The sequence below is a fragment of the Malus domestica genome, chromosome 13, assembly GCF_042453785.1.
Source record: "Malus domestica chromosome 13, GDT2T_hap1".
Taxonomy (NCBI): Eukaryota; Viridiplantae; Streptophyta; class Magnoliopsida; order Rosales; family Rosaceae; genus Malus; species Malus domestica.
Window position 1 is genome coordinate 7,667,863 of NC_091673.1, and position 18,678 is coordinate 7,686,540.

An 18,678-nucleotide genomic window follows, 5' to 3' on the forward strand; every position below is an offset into this window, starting at 1 on the left:
GGTCCCCCAGACGCCAGCATCATCAGCCTCTTTAATGGCACTACTTGCAGCTAGCATCATGTGTGGTCACCACCATCTCTGCAAGATTGACACAACATCGGCATCCACTACTGAGGCCTTGGGGTCACAACTAGGTAAAGTTCAATAACTCCCTTTATTTCCTTGTGAATTTAGTCCAAATAGGAGTGACTCGCTATTAGAATCAATGCCTTATAAGATATATGATACGTAACTCACCTTGGTCAAGTTTTCAGAAACCCATTTAGTTCATTATGTTCTTAATCAGTTTGGAATGGTTATTTCATCAAGTTTGTCTCTCCATGCCATGAGTTGTCAATTTAATAGTAAATTTAAAAGGGCTACACTTAGTTTTGTTCTTATTAATCATCAATCTGCCATAAAATAGTTAATAGACATTTATAAGTCAAGTGTAAGTTTTCTACTGACTTAGAAAAGGGACTAGCCAAACGTGGCCATGCCATAGCAAGGGGCTACTTTTAAATTATATAACATATCTTACATTACCTTTGTGCTTCCTAGACTATCCTTTTTCCTTTGTTTTACTGAAGTTGTTTTGAATTTTCCATAATAATTCCTTGTTGTTTTTGTATTCTTGTTTCTAGAATTTTGCTAAGCTATTATGATCCACACAAAAATTTAGCTTAGTGGTTTCCATGACTTGATCCTGCATATGAATTTAAATTTTGTTAGTTTCTCCAGCTTATTGGAAATTACTATTACTAGTGTGCTAGTATAAAGTTTAAGTGACCGGCCTTTCTTTCAATCAAAATTGTTACATAATGCAATTGTGCGTTTGATCCAAATTTGGCTTATTCAACTGTTGTGATTGTTTTTGGATATCATATATTATTCATTACAATGTCCAAGGTTTGAGAATTGTTATAATTTTAGGGGAGGTTCTACCGGAATTTCGATTTTATTTGTTGTGTTTGTTTAAATGTTTTTTATTTTTTTGCAGCAAAGAAAAATATGCGGGGACCTTGTCGCCAGTTGAAGACGGCAAAGGTCACCCGGTGACCAACGGACGTATCACGATCGAATACAACAACCGACATCGGGCTGCACCAACGACGAAGCAGCATAGCACATTGGCCCACGATATTGGTCACATCGTTCAAACCTATTGCCCTATGCAATGGAAGTCTTAGAAGGCGATGTCGGATGAGGTGAAGACAAAGGTGCGTGGGCAGTTGTCGGTAAGTATCCTACCTTTTAATTGTTTTCCTTCAAATTTTATATATTTATATTACTTAATGTATGTGGTTACGTTGTAGACGAACGACAATTTCGACGACATCAACGATGATATGTTGGCGTACGTCAACAAGCTCTTCGCTGAACAGTACAAGCAGTGGAAAAGCGACCTGCACCAATATTTTGAGACATTTGATAATCCGCAGGTCGCTCTTGAGGAGGGTTGCCCGAAAGAGTTTGAGGACCGGGAAGATAATTGGGTGTGGCTCTGCAGTCATTTTCAGGAACCCGGCTATGCGGTACGTTTTTTATATTAAGTTTAAAAGTATTATACGTTTCTTACTAATGTTTATTGATTTTTTAATATTTCATTTAAATTATAACTAATGCGTTTGTTTTTTGTATAACAGAAGAAGGCGAAAGCCAACAATAGCAATTGGGAGAAGAAGACTCTTCTCCACCATTCTGGTTCAAGACCCTTCTCATATAGGATGGAGGCGTGGCAGCAAGTAATAATAAAGTTTTTCATATTCAATTTTTAATATGTCAATAATATTTTTTTTTCGTACTAACAATTTTCATATCTTGTTCTATTCAGGGGGGTTCAAAATTCCCGAAGATCAATATCTTCAGCAACATTTATGTTCGACCCGGTGATGAGTTGGCCGAGTCACTTCATGTAAGTATTCTTCAATTGTAATTACTATCTTAGGCATTCAAGTATCATGATTGTTATTTGAATGTTATTATTAATATTTTCATGTTATCTTACACAGGCGACGATGATGGAAAATAAGCAGTTGGTTCTTCCGGAGTCCACCTCCCAGCTTCCTCCTTACACTTCGCTCGAGTTTGTGGATCCCCTAGAGGATGCGGGGTTTTAGATCATTACGGATCAGACTCTCGGGTGGAGGCCGGTGACGTATTGTAGGAGGATAAGGAATGCCCGGCTATGAGAACCTAGAGCCTCTTCATCATCACAGTCAAAAAGTCAGGTGACAGCTTTGAAAGTAAATGTGGCTAACCTTAGGACTGAGCAGGCCTCGTATAAGAGCCAGATGTCACAGTTTGTACAGGCCCTCAATTAGTCCGGCATTCGTTTCCCAGATCTTCGTCCGTCGTTGACATCTGAACCCTTCCAACCTGAGCATGCCCACAACTCTGCCCCTTCGACCTCTTAGCCCGTCCCCAACCTTGAGACCTTCCAGCCACCTCTGAATGACGACCCCGTTGGTTATGCCGCATTATTTTCTTAGTTTTGTTTATACCATACTTAGGGCCTCCTATTTAGATCTCGTATAAATACTCGGGGAACTCAAATGTAATTATGTAATAAAGGAATGGGCAAATATGTAATAAGTGAGGAGCCCTTATTCTATAAAAGGACTTCTCACTCTCCTCATTGAGGGAGGCCAATTCCTAGGCCCTCTCACCCTCAGAAGCTCTCTCTCACAATCCTCTCAGAAATACAATAATCAGTGTGGACATAGCCCAAACCTTAGAGTGAACCATGATACATCTTGTGTTATTTACATTACTTGCAGATTCACAGTCGAATTTACGTTGTTCCAAGACCTCCGATTTTGTGCATCAACATTTGATGCCGTCTGTAGGAATTGACACAAAAAACTATGTCGGTTCTCTTTCATTTATTTCACCTCCACCGTGAATCTGCAAAATCTGCAAAAAATTGCAAAGTCTGCAGAAACCCAAGAACCCAAACCTTTCCCAGAAAACCCAACGGTTCATACTCTATCTCTCTCTCTCTCATTTATTCAGAAAGATGATGTATTTTGATTCGAAAGATACGTTGGCCATGGTTGAGGAGCTGAGGGCCAGTTATAATTCCGGCAAGACAAGAAGCTATGAGTGGAGGGGTGTCGCAGCTGAAGAACCTCGTGAAGGTGGCGGAGCACCACGAACAAGAGATCGTCGATGATCTTCGCTCTGACCTCTCTAAACCTAAATTTGAAGCTTACGTTCATGAGTTCTTCTAGATCTTCAACGCGGCCCAAGTAAAGTGTGCACATTTTTCCATCGAAAATGTTTGGTTTAAAGAAGTCTCATTTGAAGGCTGCTAAACATATCACACTGAATTCTGTACATCTGGCGTCCTCTGACTTAAACGCTTTTGAAGATGCACCAGTTGGACAGAATACAGGCACTGATCCATTCGATGGTCAGCGAGGACAGGAGAAGTTTTCTTCGTATGCATACAAGACTGTTTTGACTGAGAGGAACAAATACAAGACTGTCAACCCCACCTCCATCCTCTTCAACGCCGACTAGGGCTCCGTTGACCTCTCCATCAACACCAATGACAACACACCCATGATCACGCGCCACCTACAACCACGCCACCTGAAACCGGTGAGTTCGTTGCGGAATGAGCTCGGTTTGTTTCTGGATGTGAGTCGGGTCGGGTTCACGGATGAGTTCGTTTCTAAAATGAAGCCTTGGTTCCAAGCGGTTTTCAAGGACATGGAGGAGCTGAATGAATAGATCGGAAGCTCCCACACACCCACGCAAAAAAGGGTAGCGAGAGCGAAAGAGAGAAAGGCGAAGATAAGTTAAGGTCGGCGACAGCAGGGACGAAGGGAGGGAAGAAGAAAGGAGCGCATCAAGGTCATGGACATCGCCTCACTGGCGAAGATCCTCCAAGAGCACATCAAGGTCGGTGGCAAGGCCGGTGCTCTCGACGACTCCGTCACCGTCTCTCGTGAGAAGAACAGGATAACCATCACCTCCGACTCCAACTTCTCCAAAAGATAATATTAATGGGATGCATGGTGGGGTGGTGCAGCCCACAACCATGATGATGATGGGCCAACAAGTCAGCTCATCCGAATTCAGATCTGGCAGTAACTGTTACGTTTTATAGGAGAACATGCAGGAAATGGAAAAGAGAAAGAAAAGCAAAAGAAGAAAGTAGAAAGAAAAACAATTAAGTGAGATGCGGCACAAAAGCAAAAGACAGAGACGCAGTGGAGAGAAAAGAAGAAAAGCAAAAGATTTTCCTATTATTATGATTCCTTCTGTCTGCCAGATTAAGAGACAGAGATAGTGTAGCAGAAAAACACAAGCAAAAGCAAGGAATAAACACCCACACTGCAAAAGCAAGGAATAAACACCTCACCAAAGTGATGTGGTTTACTTTCCTTATTTTTGAATGATGTAATTTATTTTTCGTATCTTTCGAGGATATCTATATAAACCCCATCAGAGGGTAATAATAAAAAAAAACAAAAAAACACAAAAACACAAAAACAAAAACGGCAAAGCCCAAAATAAATGGGCTAGAATGTTGTGTGGAGGGCGAAGGCCCATAAGCCTAAAATAGCACCAACCAGGTGATCAAAAGTACGCCCAGTACTCCAAAATTATTCAGCAACCTGCCACTATTACCACCAACAAGGTAATCAAAAGTACGCCCAATACTTCAAATTATACATGAGCATTACTCATGTTAATCATACAAAAACATTCATGAGCATTACTCATGTCAATCATACATAAACATTCATGAGCATCACTCATGTCAACATTCATGAGCATCACTCATGTCAACATCCATGAGCATCACTCATGTCAATCAACATAAACATTCATGAGCATCACTCATGTCAATCAGCTTCAAAAGCTTCATTTACAAAAGCTTTAGCTTCAAAAGCTTCATTTACAGAGCTCCAACTTCAAAAGCCTCATTTACAAAAGTTGTAGCTTCAAAAGCTTCATTTACAGAGCTCCAACTTCAAAAGCTTCATTTACAAAAACTCTAGCTTCAAAGCTTCACTTGCAAAGCTTCACCTACAAAGCTTCAGTGCAGGGTATACAAATACCGCCTCCGAACAATCACCACTTCGGCCCATACATGGATTCAATTTGAAGTCTCCAGCCAACAGACTCTATTGACCGAAGACTTGGGGGACTACATTATACACCATATATTGGGCCTCAACTGGGCCTCATGAAAAATACTTGGGGGACTTAGCCCATTATTTATGTATTGAGAAGCGAGCCCTTATTCTATAAAAGGGACTCCTCACTTTCATTAGAGAGCATCTATTATTCATGTACTGAGGAGCGAGCCCTTATTTTATAAAAGGGACTCCCTCATTTTCATTAGAGAGCATCACCGCCAGCTAAGCAACCACCTCGCCACGAGCATCACTCATAACCCATCACTTATGTATTGAGGAGAGAGCCCTTATTTTATAAAAGGGACTCCCTCACCATCATTGGAGAGCATCGCCGCCTACTGAGCAACCGCCTCGCCGCGAGTATCAACTCTAGCCCATCATTTATGTATTGAGGAGCGAGCCCTTATTCTATAAAAGGGACTCCCTCACCTTCAACGCCACAAGCCGAGCCAACCAAGGCAACATAAGCCAGAAGCAGAGCAGCCTCGCAACATGTGCAACTTCTAGTTGAGCATCATTTCACTTTGAGCACCGCCTCATATCCAGTATCAGTTCAAGACGACATCTAGTTACTTCGGCCCACACATGGACTGAATTTCAAGTCTCTAGCCAAAAGACTCTCTTGACTGAAAACTTAGGGGACTACTGTTTATACCATACTTAGGGCCTCCGTATTTAGATCTCGTATAAATACTCGGGGGACTCAAATGTAATTATGTAATAAATGAAGGGGCAAATATGTAATAAGTGATGAGCTCTTATTCTATAAAAGGACTCCTCACTCTCCTCATTGAGAGAGGCCAATTCCTAGGCCCTCTCACCCTCAGAAGCTCTCTCTCACAATCCTCTCAGAAATACAATAATCAGTGTGGACGTAGCCCAAACCTTGGGGTGAACCATGATACATCTTGTGTTATTTACATTACTTGCAGATTCACGGTCGGATTTACGTTGTTCCAAGACCTCCGGTTTTGTGCATCAACAAGTTTGTACTTCTTTACTTTTTAAACATTTTCCTTGTACATACATTTATGTTTATTTAAATAAATTATTTTTCTCTTAATTGCAATTTAATTTTATTACAAAATTTATAAAAAAAAACAAAATTTAAAAATTAAATTTTAAAAAAAAATTATTTTTGCGCGACGAATTCCTTCGTCTCGTAATATTATAACGACTAACAATGCTTCGTCACGCAAATGTAAACTGTCGTCGCGCAAAGTTTCGAGAGACGAATACTAGTCGTCTCACGCTTGTATTTTGGTATTTTATGTGACAAACACATTCGTTCCTATAAATTTTGTGCGACAAAGGCTAAACCATTGCGCCATGTTTTTGCGACCAATGCTATTTTTCGTCGCGTAAAGTCTTTCTTCACGATCTTTGCGCGACGAAGTTTCCGTCACGCAAACATTTGTGCAACGGAATGACACTTTGCGCGACCAACTTTTGTGCGTCGCGCAAATAGTTTAAGTGGTGGGTATATATATAGTAGGGTTATGTGATATCATATGAGAATCGTAGTTAGGTTTGCTAGGGTTTGAATGTGGCCTACACTGGCTTGGGTCACACGTCTCTGCACCCTTATTTTGTGTTATGCTGTATGCATGAATATTGTGGTCTCATGTTCTATTTTATGGTTCCAGAGTGTAAAATGCATAAATGTACCTCCAGTACTAGTTGTGATACACACAATAACTTTATCATGTACGCCGTATTAGATATGTTTGATCGTGTTATAACAGTATCACGCACGTCGTACTATATATATTTGGTCATGTTATAATTGTATCACATACGTCGTGTTATTAGTTTAACCCGATTAAGGGTTCAACTGGTAAAGACAGCATCATAGAGGATGAGAACAAACACCACCGATAATTATTTTTCATTTGCTATTGAAATTTGAGTTCCACAAGTTATGATATGTACACAAAGATGAAGAAAACGAAGAAGGAAATTGTTGTAACAGGTTCGGTCCTGACACACTTGGGCCTTTATGTAAATCCAACAAAATTCAGGACCGCCTCTCAGCCACGGGTTCCCTTATTCGACGTCGTATTCGTCCTATCCAACCAAACAAGAAATGTTGAATATGAGATTTTTCAGTGAGTCCTAAACACATGACGAACACCACATGTCATTATACAATTAGAGATAAAAAAAAATTTGAACAAATGATATTATCTACACTAATGAGGTGAGGGATTGCACTAAACCTTACAATGGGCAGCAACAGTATGGTTCAAATTCGTCTTTGGCGAAAATCAAACATAAAACCTCTCATTTACAAGTGAAAAGATACCATTAAACCGTAATAGTAAGTGACGGAAGAAAGTTTTTTATTCTAGCGTTTCTTCAATTGTATAATGACATAGGTCTGGACTATGTTTTGAGGGGGAAGAGATCCTCTTTGGATCTCTCCCACCAAAGCCACCAAGTCCAATAATCTAGACTTTTGAAATTTGATCCAATAGCTACAAATAGAGGGTCGCTTAAAAAGTTATAATAATTTTAATGATTGGATCAAATTTCAAATGCTCGAATGATTGGACTTGATGGTTTTGGTGTGAGAGGATCTCTTCCCGTTTTGAGTACACTGAAAAACCTCTCGTATTTGTTTTCATTCAGATTACACTTTTCGTTCTTGGCCTCGTTACGTGGCAGCACACATGGCCCGCTGACGCTGGAATCTAAAGAGCCGGCCCACTTCCATAATTTCATACCAGAAAATGGCGCAAATTTAAAAAAGTTACCGTTAGCCCCCGGACGGACGGAATAACAAAAAATAAAAAAACTAGCCGTTGCATTTGCACTATTTTACTTTTAGTCGATTTTCTCAAAGCCCTAAAATCTATTTCTTCAGCCTCCTCATCGCGGACAACTCAAAAACCTCTTTTTATTCTCTGGAAAGTTCAGTATTTTCTTTCTTGCCAAACAAAAAGTTGGGTAGAATCTTTACTGGGTTTGGAAGCGCATCGTAGTAATGGCTTCAAAAACAGCGACCAAAGATATCATCACTCTGCGTGGCTCTGCCGCCATTGTCAGCGAGTTCTTCGGTAGTTTTATCATCGATTGGATTTGATTCTCATTTTTCTTTGTTGGGTATTTTTCGGTTTCCGAGAAATCTTTGTCTGATCTCTGTGTTTTGTGTTTTTTCTGCGTTTGTTCTTTCAGGATATTCAGCAAACAGGTAATGGGCATGGGATATTGGTCTTTGATCTTGTTGTTTGTGTTATCTTTTTTTGTGCTTGCTTCATTTGGGATATGTATTTATTGGATATTGAAGTTAATGTTGGTTGGAATTTTGGGTATTCTTTTAGTATTCTGTACAATCGAGGAGTGTATCCTGAGGAAAGCTTTGTGAAGGTGAAGAAATATGGATTGCCAATGTTGCTTACTCAAGACGAGGGCCTCAAATCCTTCATTGCAAACCTAACTGCCCAGCTTTCTGGTACTTTTCTACCCTTTTTGGGTCTAATTTATTTTAGTACGTTGATACCGAAAAGTTTGACACGATGTACTTATTCATTTTGTAAAGAATGGCTGGAATCTGGAAAGTTACAGAGAGTTGTTCTGGTCATAATGAGCAAGGCCACCAGTGAGGTTCTGGAGAGGTGGAACTTCAGCATTGAGACCGACAGTGAGGTCGTTGAGAAGGGGTAATTCAATTCAATTTTGGATTATATTTAGTCCCCCGTGTTGCATGAAACTACAGTTTGTTTTATTCATTTCTAAATCATGTTTCATTGTTTTGTTATGTTTGATTTAAGCATGTCGAGGGAAAAGAGTGACAAGGAAATCATGAGGGAGATTCAAGCGATCATGAGACAGATTGCTTCGAGCATCACTTACTTGCCATGCCTTGATGAACCCTGTAAGACAAACACACTCACTTATCCAAATGATTTACTTATTCATATTGGTATTCATCATGTTCATTTATTCGATTGCTTGCTTTAGGTGTGTTTGATGTGTTGGCGTACACGGATAAAGATGTTGCAGTCCCATTCACTTGGATCGAGAGTGATCCGAAACTGATTACAAATCCAGAAATAGTGAAACTGCATTCCTTTGACACCAAGGCAAGTTCAAGAAGTTGCATTCCCATTTCATTATTTTCATTCATTTAGAAATCTCTTCACCATAAAAAAGGAAAAATGCTTTTGTTGCTGACAGTTAATTTGTTTGCTGGATCATGCAGATCCACAAGGTTGACACTCTAGTGTCGTACAAGAACGACGAATGGGACGAGCAGTAAGGAGAGGAGGGGGATGGTAACCAGTATTAATGTTTCGTGGACTTTTGGTATTGTGAATCTTTTATTCACAATTTGTTACAACGGTTGGGACGAGGATGAGAAATTGTGTACTGAACTATCCGTAAGATGTGTTTCCGTCTTGATGTTTTTGACGTGGGTGTTGGATGTATAATTGTATGTTGGTGGGTGGAACGCGTGTTTTGAGTTGTATTCATTTCGTACCAGACAAGTCATCGAATGTGTTAGCTTTCATATATAAAAACAGATTCTGTTGTTCCCATGTTCTTCGAAATGCAGCACACACAAATCACTTAAATCGCATGAAACAACTCACTAATGTTTCTGCTTTCAGCATATGCTGGGCCCAATAAAATGGTACCAAATTTTTGAATTGGTGGGAAAGTAAATTTTGTTCCAATGAAGATGTGTAAATTTGACATTTATACTTCCGGGAGATGTAAATTAAATTTGGATTTGTCTCAATGGAGATGTAAATTAATTTGGGCTCTAAAAAAAAGGGTAAATTCACAATCTATTAAATATTTACTACATCTTTCGTCCAAGATGAATATATTTTATTTTTCTCAAAAAAATTGCTCATGGGAGAGTTTTCCAACCAACAAGAAATGTATTATGTGTTACACATCTCTATTTGGAGATGCTCCAAGGAAAACTTGAACAAGGTCACACCATGTAAAATGATGTTACTGATACACTAGTTATGATGTGTGCACGATAAAATATATGCACAATAGATACCAGTGGATTTGGACTACTACATGTCGGTGTGACAGTCTTACTGAAAAGTTTACCCATGAGTGACCACCAATAAGGAAAATTAAGACCACCCATACTAGTCGGTTGGAAAATTATATTAACAGAAAATTAAAGGTTTAGGAGCCGTTTAATGACCAAAAAATGAATTAATTGAAGAGTAAACTGTCGGTTTACCCCCTGAACTTTCATCTCACTTTCGATTTCCCCCCTGAACTTTTCCATTGGAAAATTAAGGACTCAAACTAATTTTTTTAGCCAATTTGCCCCCTACCGTTAGTTTTTCATATATTCCATCCATATTTCCGTTAAGTGAGACCATGTGCACAACATGTGAGGGTAGTTAAGTTATTTCACTCTTAAAAATGATTAAAAAACTAAAAATAATAAAAAAAGCAAAACTTTCCCTCTATTTTTTCCCGCTAATTCCTATCCTCGATTTTATTTTTCCCTCTCATTCCTATGCATGAGAAATGACATATGGTGTTATTGTCTACCATTTTTATTTTCTCTAACAAATTAATAATTTGACAAATGATAATGGTGCTATTGTCTCCAAAGCAGTGCATTAATATAAGAAACCCTAGTCTTTTTTATGGACATGTTTCTTATATTAATGCACTGCTTTGGAGACAATAACACCATAAGCATTTGTCAAATTATTAATTTGTTAGAGAAAATAAAAATGGTAGTACATGCTTCAAAAAAAAGATTAACTTAGCTACTTATGAAGACAATAACACCATATGTTATTTCTCATGCATAGGAATGAGAGGGAAAATTAAAATTGAGGATAGGAATTAGTGGGAAAAAATAGAGGGAAAATTATTATTATTATTTATTTTCAGTTTTTAATCATTTTTAAATTGAAATGACTTAACTATCCTCACATGTTATGCACATGGTCTCACTTAACGGAAATATGGATGGAATATATGAAAAACTAACGGTAGGGGGCAAATTGGCTAAAAAAATTAGTTTGAGTCCTTAATTTTCCAATAGAAAAGTTCAGGGGGGAAATCGAAAGTGAGGTGAAAGTTCAGGGGGTAAACCGACAGTTTACCCTTAATTGAAAACGAAATGGTTAGCAAAAGGCACCTTGATTTGTAAAAAAACAATAAAAAAAGGGAAGCAGAAGAACCGTAAGACATAAATGAACATGAACATGAAAGGAGGTAATGATGTGTAGAAGAGTAGAAACTTGTTTGTAACTTCAAACGTACATAATTACAAACAGCAGAGGCCACTGTGCAAGGATAAAATCGTCTTTGACCTGCCATAATACACAATGTGCAGCACTGAACAAAAAGAGGGTCCATAAACCATCCACTATTACATTGAGAAGGGAACATTACAAGGGCACGTTTGGTACCCTCAACTCACACCGCGGTATATTGCACCCGGGCGAAGTTCATCCATATTTTCAATATTTCTGTACCCATCAAACTCCCTCAGACACGACCACCCCCTGCGGGACAGAAACTCGCGATAATCTTCTTCCGTGTAGAATAGCTTCTCCTCTGTATGTACTGGTATGTGGTCCGACTCGTCATAGAGGCACACTTTGATGGCCACCCCTGAAATTAGGACTTTAGCATCAAGTTTTCATTATGAAAGGGGGACCAAACGAAAATATAATTTTCAACCATTTTTTCATTTAGCCGATGGCTAAGTAACATTTAAATTCATTATGGTTGATATGTAACCTATACCTTCATCAAGATGAAGAGTGTAATTCCCGAGAGGCATGTCCCTGTCAAGACTTCGGACTATCTGGTCTTCATCCTCCAACCAGAAGGAGCGTTTTGTTCTCAACCTAAAAGCAGACTTAATTGCATCCTTAATGGCATCTGCGGTGCCATCGATACCAATCCTTCTAGTATAATCACCCCAAGTGACTAATATGACTCTACCACCATATGCTTGACCCTCCCCACCTGCCAAAAAAAAAGAAACGAAAAGAATTTGAAATAAATGAAGTATTGATAACATAATAACGATATATCTTGGGTGCTACTCATCCGCAAAAAATGTTTGGAGCATAAACACATACAACAAGACACCCGTTGAGAAAATTTCACAACTTCAATTTAATATACTTACCATTTCCAGGGGTTTCTCTCCAATTCCATGGTGGAACTCCACCTGGTGTAACTGCATCAGCTGCAGTGATGGCAAGAGGGTGACCATCGTGATCCAAACGTCTTTCAAGATTGAGTGTTGGCCTGCCACTAGCTGCACACCAAGGAACTTAAAAAGAGAGGATAGATGTCTCTTTGAAAAGAAAAAATGACTTGGGAAAAATATTATATATAGAAGCAGAACATAGGACATGAAACACGCAGAGAAGTTAATATGCTTCAATTTTTCCTTACAAAGTGAAGAACTCATCATTTCCGGCCAAAACGAAAAGAAAAAACAGAAATCAGCGTTGACAATAAAAAAGAAGAAAAAAGCTTAATCACTGGTCATTGAATCTTGAATGCCATCTAGTATGCTAGTAATATCCAACATGAGCCATGAGATGAGCTATTTGAGATGGTTGTACCTGAATAACCTTAACGAACTGATCATTCCCCAAAAGATAAAGCAATCATAATTTCTTAGAGTGATCAAGAGTTATCAGGCTAGCCAGTAATTAGGTGATGAAACAACATAAACACCCACCAGAATACTAAAACTCAGATTAAATTTAATTAATTAATATAGCTTCAACAGGTGCAAAAGAAATGCTTGCATCTTCAATACCTACATGATCAGAAAATCAGTCAAATGGATTTTCAACTACATAGACAATGGAGAGGTGCGGAAAGAAGAAGTCATTTATGTTGCAAAATTTTCACCCATATGAACTAGTTATAACATTTCACCCCTAAATCCAAGTCCAACTAGGTGATGCAATAGCAGAACTTTCAAAAGAAAAGACTAAAGAACACAAGGCACTACCCAAGTGAAGGAAAAGAAAAGGAATGAGTTGTGCAATCCCCCATGCAGCACTTGATGCATAAGGAACATGGACGGAACATGGGCAAGGATCACCTGAGCTGCAGTGCTCCCCAAATTAGGACAAGAAAAGGAAAAAAAATGAAAACCTATAAGAGCCAGCCCAGCCCATTCCTAACTTTCCCCCACCCCACAAGGTAAGGTCACACAGCCCACCCCAAATTGCAAGGCCGCTTAAAACAGCGCAACTCAACAGATAAGTCCCCCCATTGTCCGTTTACAGAAGTTATGCATTTCTTGCAACTTCACAACGTGTCGTTATTTGATAAAGTCTTTAGAGCGCACTATAGAAAATGTAACATCCGAAGTTGATGTCAGTGGATATCATCACAGGAAATGGTGTTTTATACAGCCTACAATGTCTAGAACAGATGCCAGAGTACCATTAAGACGGAAAAAAACAACCACGACACAGAAAAATAATTAGACATGAAAAATTTCCTTGTATATAAGATTTGTTTTGTATGAAGCAGTGCCTTCAATACTTTACTAAATACTACACAACATCTCATGCGCGTCAACATGCTTTGAAACCCAACATACGACACCTCTATAATAAAAAATGATAAGAAAAAGGACAAATTCAATGCGTTGCCACAATAAGCCAATACCTTATGCATCTTTTATAATATAAAGCAAATGCAAACAGAGTACATTTCCAAACTAGAACACTAGAAAACCCAAACATTCTTTCTTGCTTCTAGCCTCATATTTCTGTTCATTTATGTAAAGCACAAGATTGTTGGGAAACAATCATATTAAGTGAGCTTCCATTCTCAACCAAGTCTCGACCAAGAACAAAATGACTTTTGAGTTTGACTAGGTTACAATAATCTGTTAATTTCCCTCCACTGGTTTATTAGATGTGCAATCTCATAGCCAAAACTGGAAAATACATCCAGACTGCATATTAAGCGTAATGAACCTCAGCCTCACCCAACCCAGTATTCCAGATCGCAATCAAGTGGTGTGCAACATACTCAAAACTAATTTACCGCACAGTCCGTTTCCGATAAATAACATCAAATCACATCATGATTTTCATATCTTGTATTTATCGTTAGCCATCACACCCAGATGTGCATGCAGAATTATCATATCTATGTCTTAGAGAGCAATTATTGCAGGAACTACTCAATTCATCTGCAGTTTGAAGACGATGACTTAACTACGGTCATACTCCACATTACTAATTATAGCCATTTCCATAGACAGAAACATTTCTAAATTGAAACAATAAATGAAACCCTCTAAATTTATTTTCTAACAGATTAATAATGTACCAAATTCAGAGAAACATGAACCACTTACACAAATGGAAAAACTACAGAAAACCAACATATACATAAAAGGGAAGACAACCAATCCCAACCCCTCTAATTTAAGAATTTTCTTCAAAACACTAAAATTTTCAGCTCAAGTTTAACAACCCCACCTCGAATTGGAACACAAATATTCAGACAGCAACCTGAAAATTCAGAAAAAAAGGAAAGAAAAACTCGATACCTTTATCCGAAAATTGCACGAAAGAATCGACCTTTGGGAGAGTGGGGCTTTTGTGCTGCGGATTCTTGCTTCTCTCCTTCAAAATCTCCTCAATCTCCTTGTAATACGACATCTTTGCAGACCCACTTCCCCTATCATGGTGCTTAGCCTTCTTGAACTCCTTCAGCAAGTTCCTCCACTTGTCCGTGCACATCGTCGGCGACCGATCGAACCCTTTTTCCCTCATCTTCGCCGAAATCTGCTCCCACAAGTGCTTGTTCGACTTGGAGGTGTTGAACAAGCTGTCCATCTCGCGGCGGAGGGCTATTAAGCTACGGGTCTCGTCTTGCACCCAAGTCTCAGCTCGCTTCTTCGGCGCCCTCACTTCGTGGTCCTCTCCGCTGCTGTCCCCCATCAGCATCTGCTGCGGCGGCGGCTGGTGGAGATGAGCTTGAGATTGGGATTGGGAGAGTTCGTTTGAAACGACCACCTCCATCATCATGTCCCGACTGCCTTCCTCCTTGTAGAAATCGATTGGTTGAGGCTTCTCCGAGTACATGCCGTGGGTGTGGAAATTAAAAATATGAGTTTGCTGAAAAGGGGAGAGAGTTGTGAATGTGGGTCCGATTCCGACTCAGACGGATAGTGGGAGGAGGAGGAGAACAAGAAAGTGAAGTACTTAGCAGCAGCAGAACTAACCCATTTTTGTTACTTTTTGCAGTCGGTGAGTTTTGGGGTTCTCTCAGCTCCGAGACAGAAAGAGCTCTCTAGAGAGAGAAATGAGAGAGAAGCTAGAGAGAGGGGAGGAAAGTGCTTGAATTTAAAGCTCTTGTCTTTTGATTAGCGAAGAAGGAAGAAAAGACTTCAGCTCTCTCTCCTCTCTCCTCTCTCTCTGGTTAATGAGCTACTCAAAGTTCCGAACTTTAATCGCTGCGTTTACAGCCGCTTTTAGTAAAACGACGTCGTTAATAGACAGGTAAAAATACGTGGCGTCTTGGATTTCGGAAAAATGTTATCATCTAGACTGCTACCCGCCTTAAAATCTTCTTCTCTCTCTAAAATTTTGCCAGAAACAAAACCCTAAAAATGGTTGCCGGAAATTTGTGAGAGATGAAGCTCATCCAAGTCTCTGCCGCCCGGTCCAGAGCTTCTCTGTATTTTATTCATGGAGGAGTGACCTCTCGGACTCCCAAGCCACGCCCTGCTTCCTCTGCAGCTCCCAAAGTCGGAACCTTTAGTCGGAGCCGTCTCTCAGGTATTAAATCAAACACCTTCGGTGCAATATGTTTTTTATCTCCCTCATTTTCGAATTAAGGACTGCTAATCATGTGGGTTTTGTCTCTGAAATCGAATTGAGAGATTGGGGGAGGAAGTTGAGCTTTGTGGGTTTTCTACTTTCTTTTCCTCGGTAGCATTATTTGTATTTAGAGTAAGCATTCGTCCTTTGATTATCTTGTTTTCGAATGTTTCGCATTTCGAATACCGTGAATGGAATGATGCATTAAGTAGGAAGGATCGAATATTCAGTTCCTTCTCTGATAGAAGGATCAGTACTTGTCGTGAAGGAGGAACAATAGAATATGCTTCGCTTTCAGTTTTTTGTTTATTAAGGAGAAGATTACTGCCTGTTTGTGTAATGTTAAATGCGCCGAAGAAACCTATTTCGCGTTGTTTCTGATGAATTTTGTGTGTTGATTTTGTAAATCAATGCCGCAATGTTTTCGTGTCAAATGTTGATAAAAATATCCATTCAAAGAAGTTTCTTCAACTAAACTTTCAAGCAGTGTGTGGCTTTTGCAGGACCCTTCAACGAAACAAAGTAGCTATGGATGGCATTGTCAGATCAGCAACAAGTAATGCCTATTGCTCCATGTTCTGCAGATCTCACCATAAAGCAGTAGCATTGCTATCCTCAAGAAAGATATGGTTTAGGAAAGATATTTTGAGACCTTTTTCCACGTGCACCGAACCATTGATCTCTCCAATTTCCCCTCTTATCATTCGTCGCCCCCCATCGTCGCTAGTGCTAGCCACCCGGCTTTCACCATCTGATGCTCCCCAGCGATCAGAGGAGTGGTTTGCCCTACGCAAGGACAAGCTGACCACGAGCACCTTCAGCACTGCCTTGGGATTTTGGAAGGGGACACGCCGGCCAGAGCTCTGGCAGGAGAAGGTATTTGAATCCGAGAAACAAATTGTGGAAGCTTCTAAGAGAGCCATGGAGTGGGGCGTGCTCAATGAAGAAGTGGCCATTGAAAAGTACAAAAGCATCACAGGTCGCGAAGTGAGTTCATACGGATTTGCTACCCACGCAGATGAGCGATATGGTTGGATTGGTGCCTCCCCTGATGGTCTTCTCGAGGGTCTTATTGATTGCTATCAAGGTGGTGGGATACTGGAAGTGAAGTGTCCGTACAACAAGGGCAAGCCAGACAAGGCTCTTCCGTGGTCAACCATGCCTTTCTATTACATGCCTCAGATGCAGGGCCAAATGGAGGTAATGGACAGAGAGTGGGTTGATCTGTACTGCTGGACACCGAATGGAAGCACAATATTTCGCGTGTGCAGGGACCGGAGTTATTGGAACTTGATGCATGGAATTTTACGGGAATTCTGGTGGGAAAATGTGGTTCCGGCGAGGGAGGCTCTATTGCTGGGGAAAGAAGAAGAGGCCAAGCAATATATTCCGACTTCCACACACAAACAAACAGGGCTTGCCATTGTCAAAAGCTTGAAGCTTGCCAGTGAGTCTAAGCTGTTGTGCAGAGAAATTGCAGGTCATGTCGAATTTTTCTAGACGTAGGTTCAAGTCAAGGGATGAGGGAAATTGATCCATATTTTGTTTCCCCTACCTTTGATGCTTTAAATTGTAATCCTACGGTTCGCGATTTCATTAGTCAATTGTATTGCATCTCATGGTGTATTTATATAGTTCGATTATTTCTGGTTCATTAGATACTTTTGGTTAATTTTGACCGAATTAGAGATTTTAAACATCTGTAACGGTTTATTTGTTTTGAATTTGCTTCTTTTATTTTGAATGAACACCTTCACCAGTCAAGAATTTTCCTCCATTTCTGTCCGGAACATCGGCATATGCACGAAGCATCATGTAATCTCAGCGAGATTATGGAAATACCGACGACATTGGAGAAGAAATGGCTATCTAAGATGATAAAAATACCACTTTCCAAAACAGGCATTGTCTGAATGGCATGGTTAGTTATAATTTACAGGGCTTAGCATGGATGTAGATTTTAGAGTTTGACTTGACTGCTCGTTGCCTGCTGCTAGACTCGGTCAACCGCCGTTGATAGAAATGGCAAAATCTTGCGTGTAATCAGTTATTTATGGTCGTTGTATATTTTTTACATCACATGAATTCCGACAAAAGAAAACGAGTTTATTACTAACTACTTTAATCCAATAAGGAACATGACCGAATTAAGGATAATCGAGTTGGTTCGAGAAATATCGGGTTACATAATAAGCAAAAGACCGTTGGACAAATTTCTAAACTTGTTCATCAAACGTAACGAACTACTGCCAAACAATTTTCCTTTCGATCAAATTAAAGGAAAAAACAACACTGGATTAAAATAAGCAAACTAACCCTTTTGAACAAATTGCCAAAGCTCTGTCGCTAAAAGAAGTTTTTAACCTCTGAAAAGAAGAACACAAGAGAAAGAAAAGAAAAAACGAAGAGGACAATGGATTCTGGTCTGTCCTGGGCTGATCAATGGGACAACAACCCCGACCCGCCGCCATCGGGATCATCCGACAAGGACAAGAAGAAGGGCAAGGATGGATCGAAGAGTAGCTTCGGGAAGGCGATTTTGAGCTTCAAGTGGGTGGAGAAGCTCAAGAAGAAAACTCAGAAAGAAGATGGGCAATAAAACACTACACTGTTGAACAATGTAGCTTCTTCCAGCAATATATATTGTCACTAACCAGTTAACCCCATTTGTCTTCATATTTTCTGTTGAAAAAAATGGTTTAATGCTAAAAAAATTCAATTAA

The 18,678-nt window shown here is 39.7% G+C and overlaps 4 protein-coding genes across 8 annotated transcripts; 3 read left to right on the plus strand and 1 right to left on the minus strand.

Annotated features, from left to right (window-relative positions):
• Window positions 1–7,859: 7,859 nt before the first annotated feature.
• On the plus strand, window positions 7,860–9,676 carry LOC103452084 (mitotic spindle checkpoint protein MAD2). The gene is made up of 7 exons (XM_008391569.4): window positions 7,860–8,194; window positions 8,313–8,328; window positions 8,459–8,589; window positions 8,677–8,797; window positions 8,909–9,012; window positions 9,099–9,220; window positions 9,340–9,676. Exons 1-7 carry the CDS (start codon window positions 8,122–8,124, stop codon window positions 9,394–9,396), a joined length of 624 nt encoding a protein of 207 aa, XP_008389791.1. The 5' UTR covers window positions 7,860–8,121; the 3' UTR covers window positions 9,397–9,676.
• Window positions 9,677–11,354: 1,678 nt separating this feature from the next.
• Window positions 11,355–15,437, minus strand: LOC103452087 (trihelix transcription factor GT-1-like). 4 transcript variants are annotated; one of them, XM_070810427.1, is made up of 5 exons: window positions 14,680–15,385; window positions 12,880–12,918; window positions 12,274–12,420; window positions 11,883–12,107; window positions 11,355–11,747 (listed from the first exon to the last, which is right to left on the minus strand). In XM_070810427.1, the coding sequence occupies exons 1-5, from the start codon at window positions 15,215–15,217 to the stop codon at window positions 11,545–11,547; spliced, it is 1,152 nt and encodes a 383-aa protein (XP_070666528.1). In that variant the 5' UTR covers window positions 15,218–15,385; the 3' UTR covers window positions 11,355–11,544. The 4 variants fall into 4 exon arrangements, with proteins under 4 accessions (XP_070666528.1, XP_070666529.1, XP_028946723.1 ...); XM_070810428.1 differs by having other exon boundaries at window positions 12,274–12,402; window positions 12,877–12,918; XM_029090890.2 differs by lacking the exon at window positions 12,880–12,918 and having other exon boundaries at window positions 12,274–12,405; window positions 14,680–15,437.
• Window positions 15,438–15,502: 65 nt separating this feature from the next.
• LOC103452085 (uncharacterized) lies at window positions 15,503–17,679 on the plus strand. Of its 2 annotated transcripts, none has more exons than XM_008391571.4 (3): window positions 15,503–15,634; window positions 15,729–15,913; window positions 16,443–17,679. In XM_008391571.4, the coding sequence occupies exons 2-3, from the start codon at window positions 15,769–15,771 to the stop codon at window positions 17,453–17,455; spliced, it is 1,158 nt and encodes a 385-aa protein (XP_008389793.2). In that variant the 5' UTR covers window positions 15,503–15,634; window positions 15,729–15,768; the 3' UTR covers window positions 17,456–17,679. The 2 variants fall into 2 exon arrangements, with proteins under 2 accessions (XP_008389793.2, XP_008389794.2); XM_008391572.4 differs by having other exon boundaries at window positions 15,515–15,634; window positions 16,459–17,679.
• A 451-nt stretch (window positions 17,680–18,130) lies between these two features.
• On the plus strand, window positions 18,131–18,678 carry LOC103452088 (uncharacterized). Its single transcript, XM_008391575.3, has one exon. It carries the CDS (start codon window positions 18,369–18,371, stop codon window positions 18,552–18,554), a length of 186 nt encoding a protein of 61 aa, XP_008389797.1. The 5' UTR covers window positions 18,131–18,368; the 3' UTR covers window positions 18,555–18,678.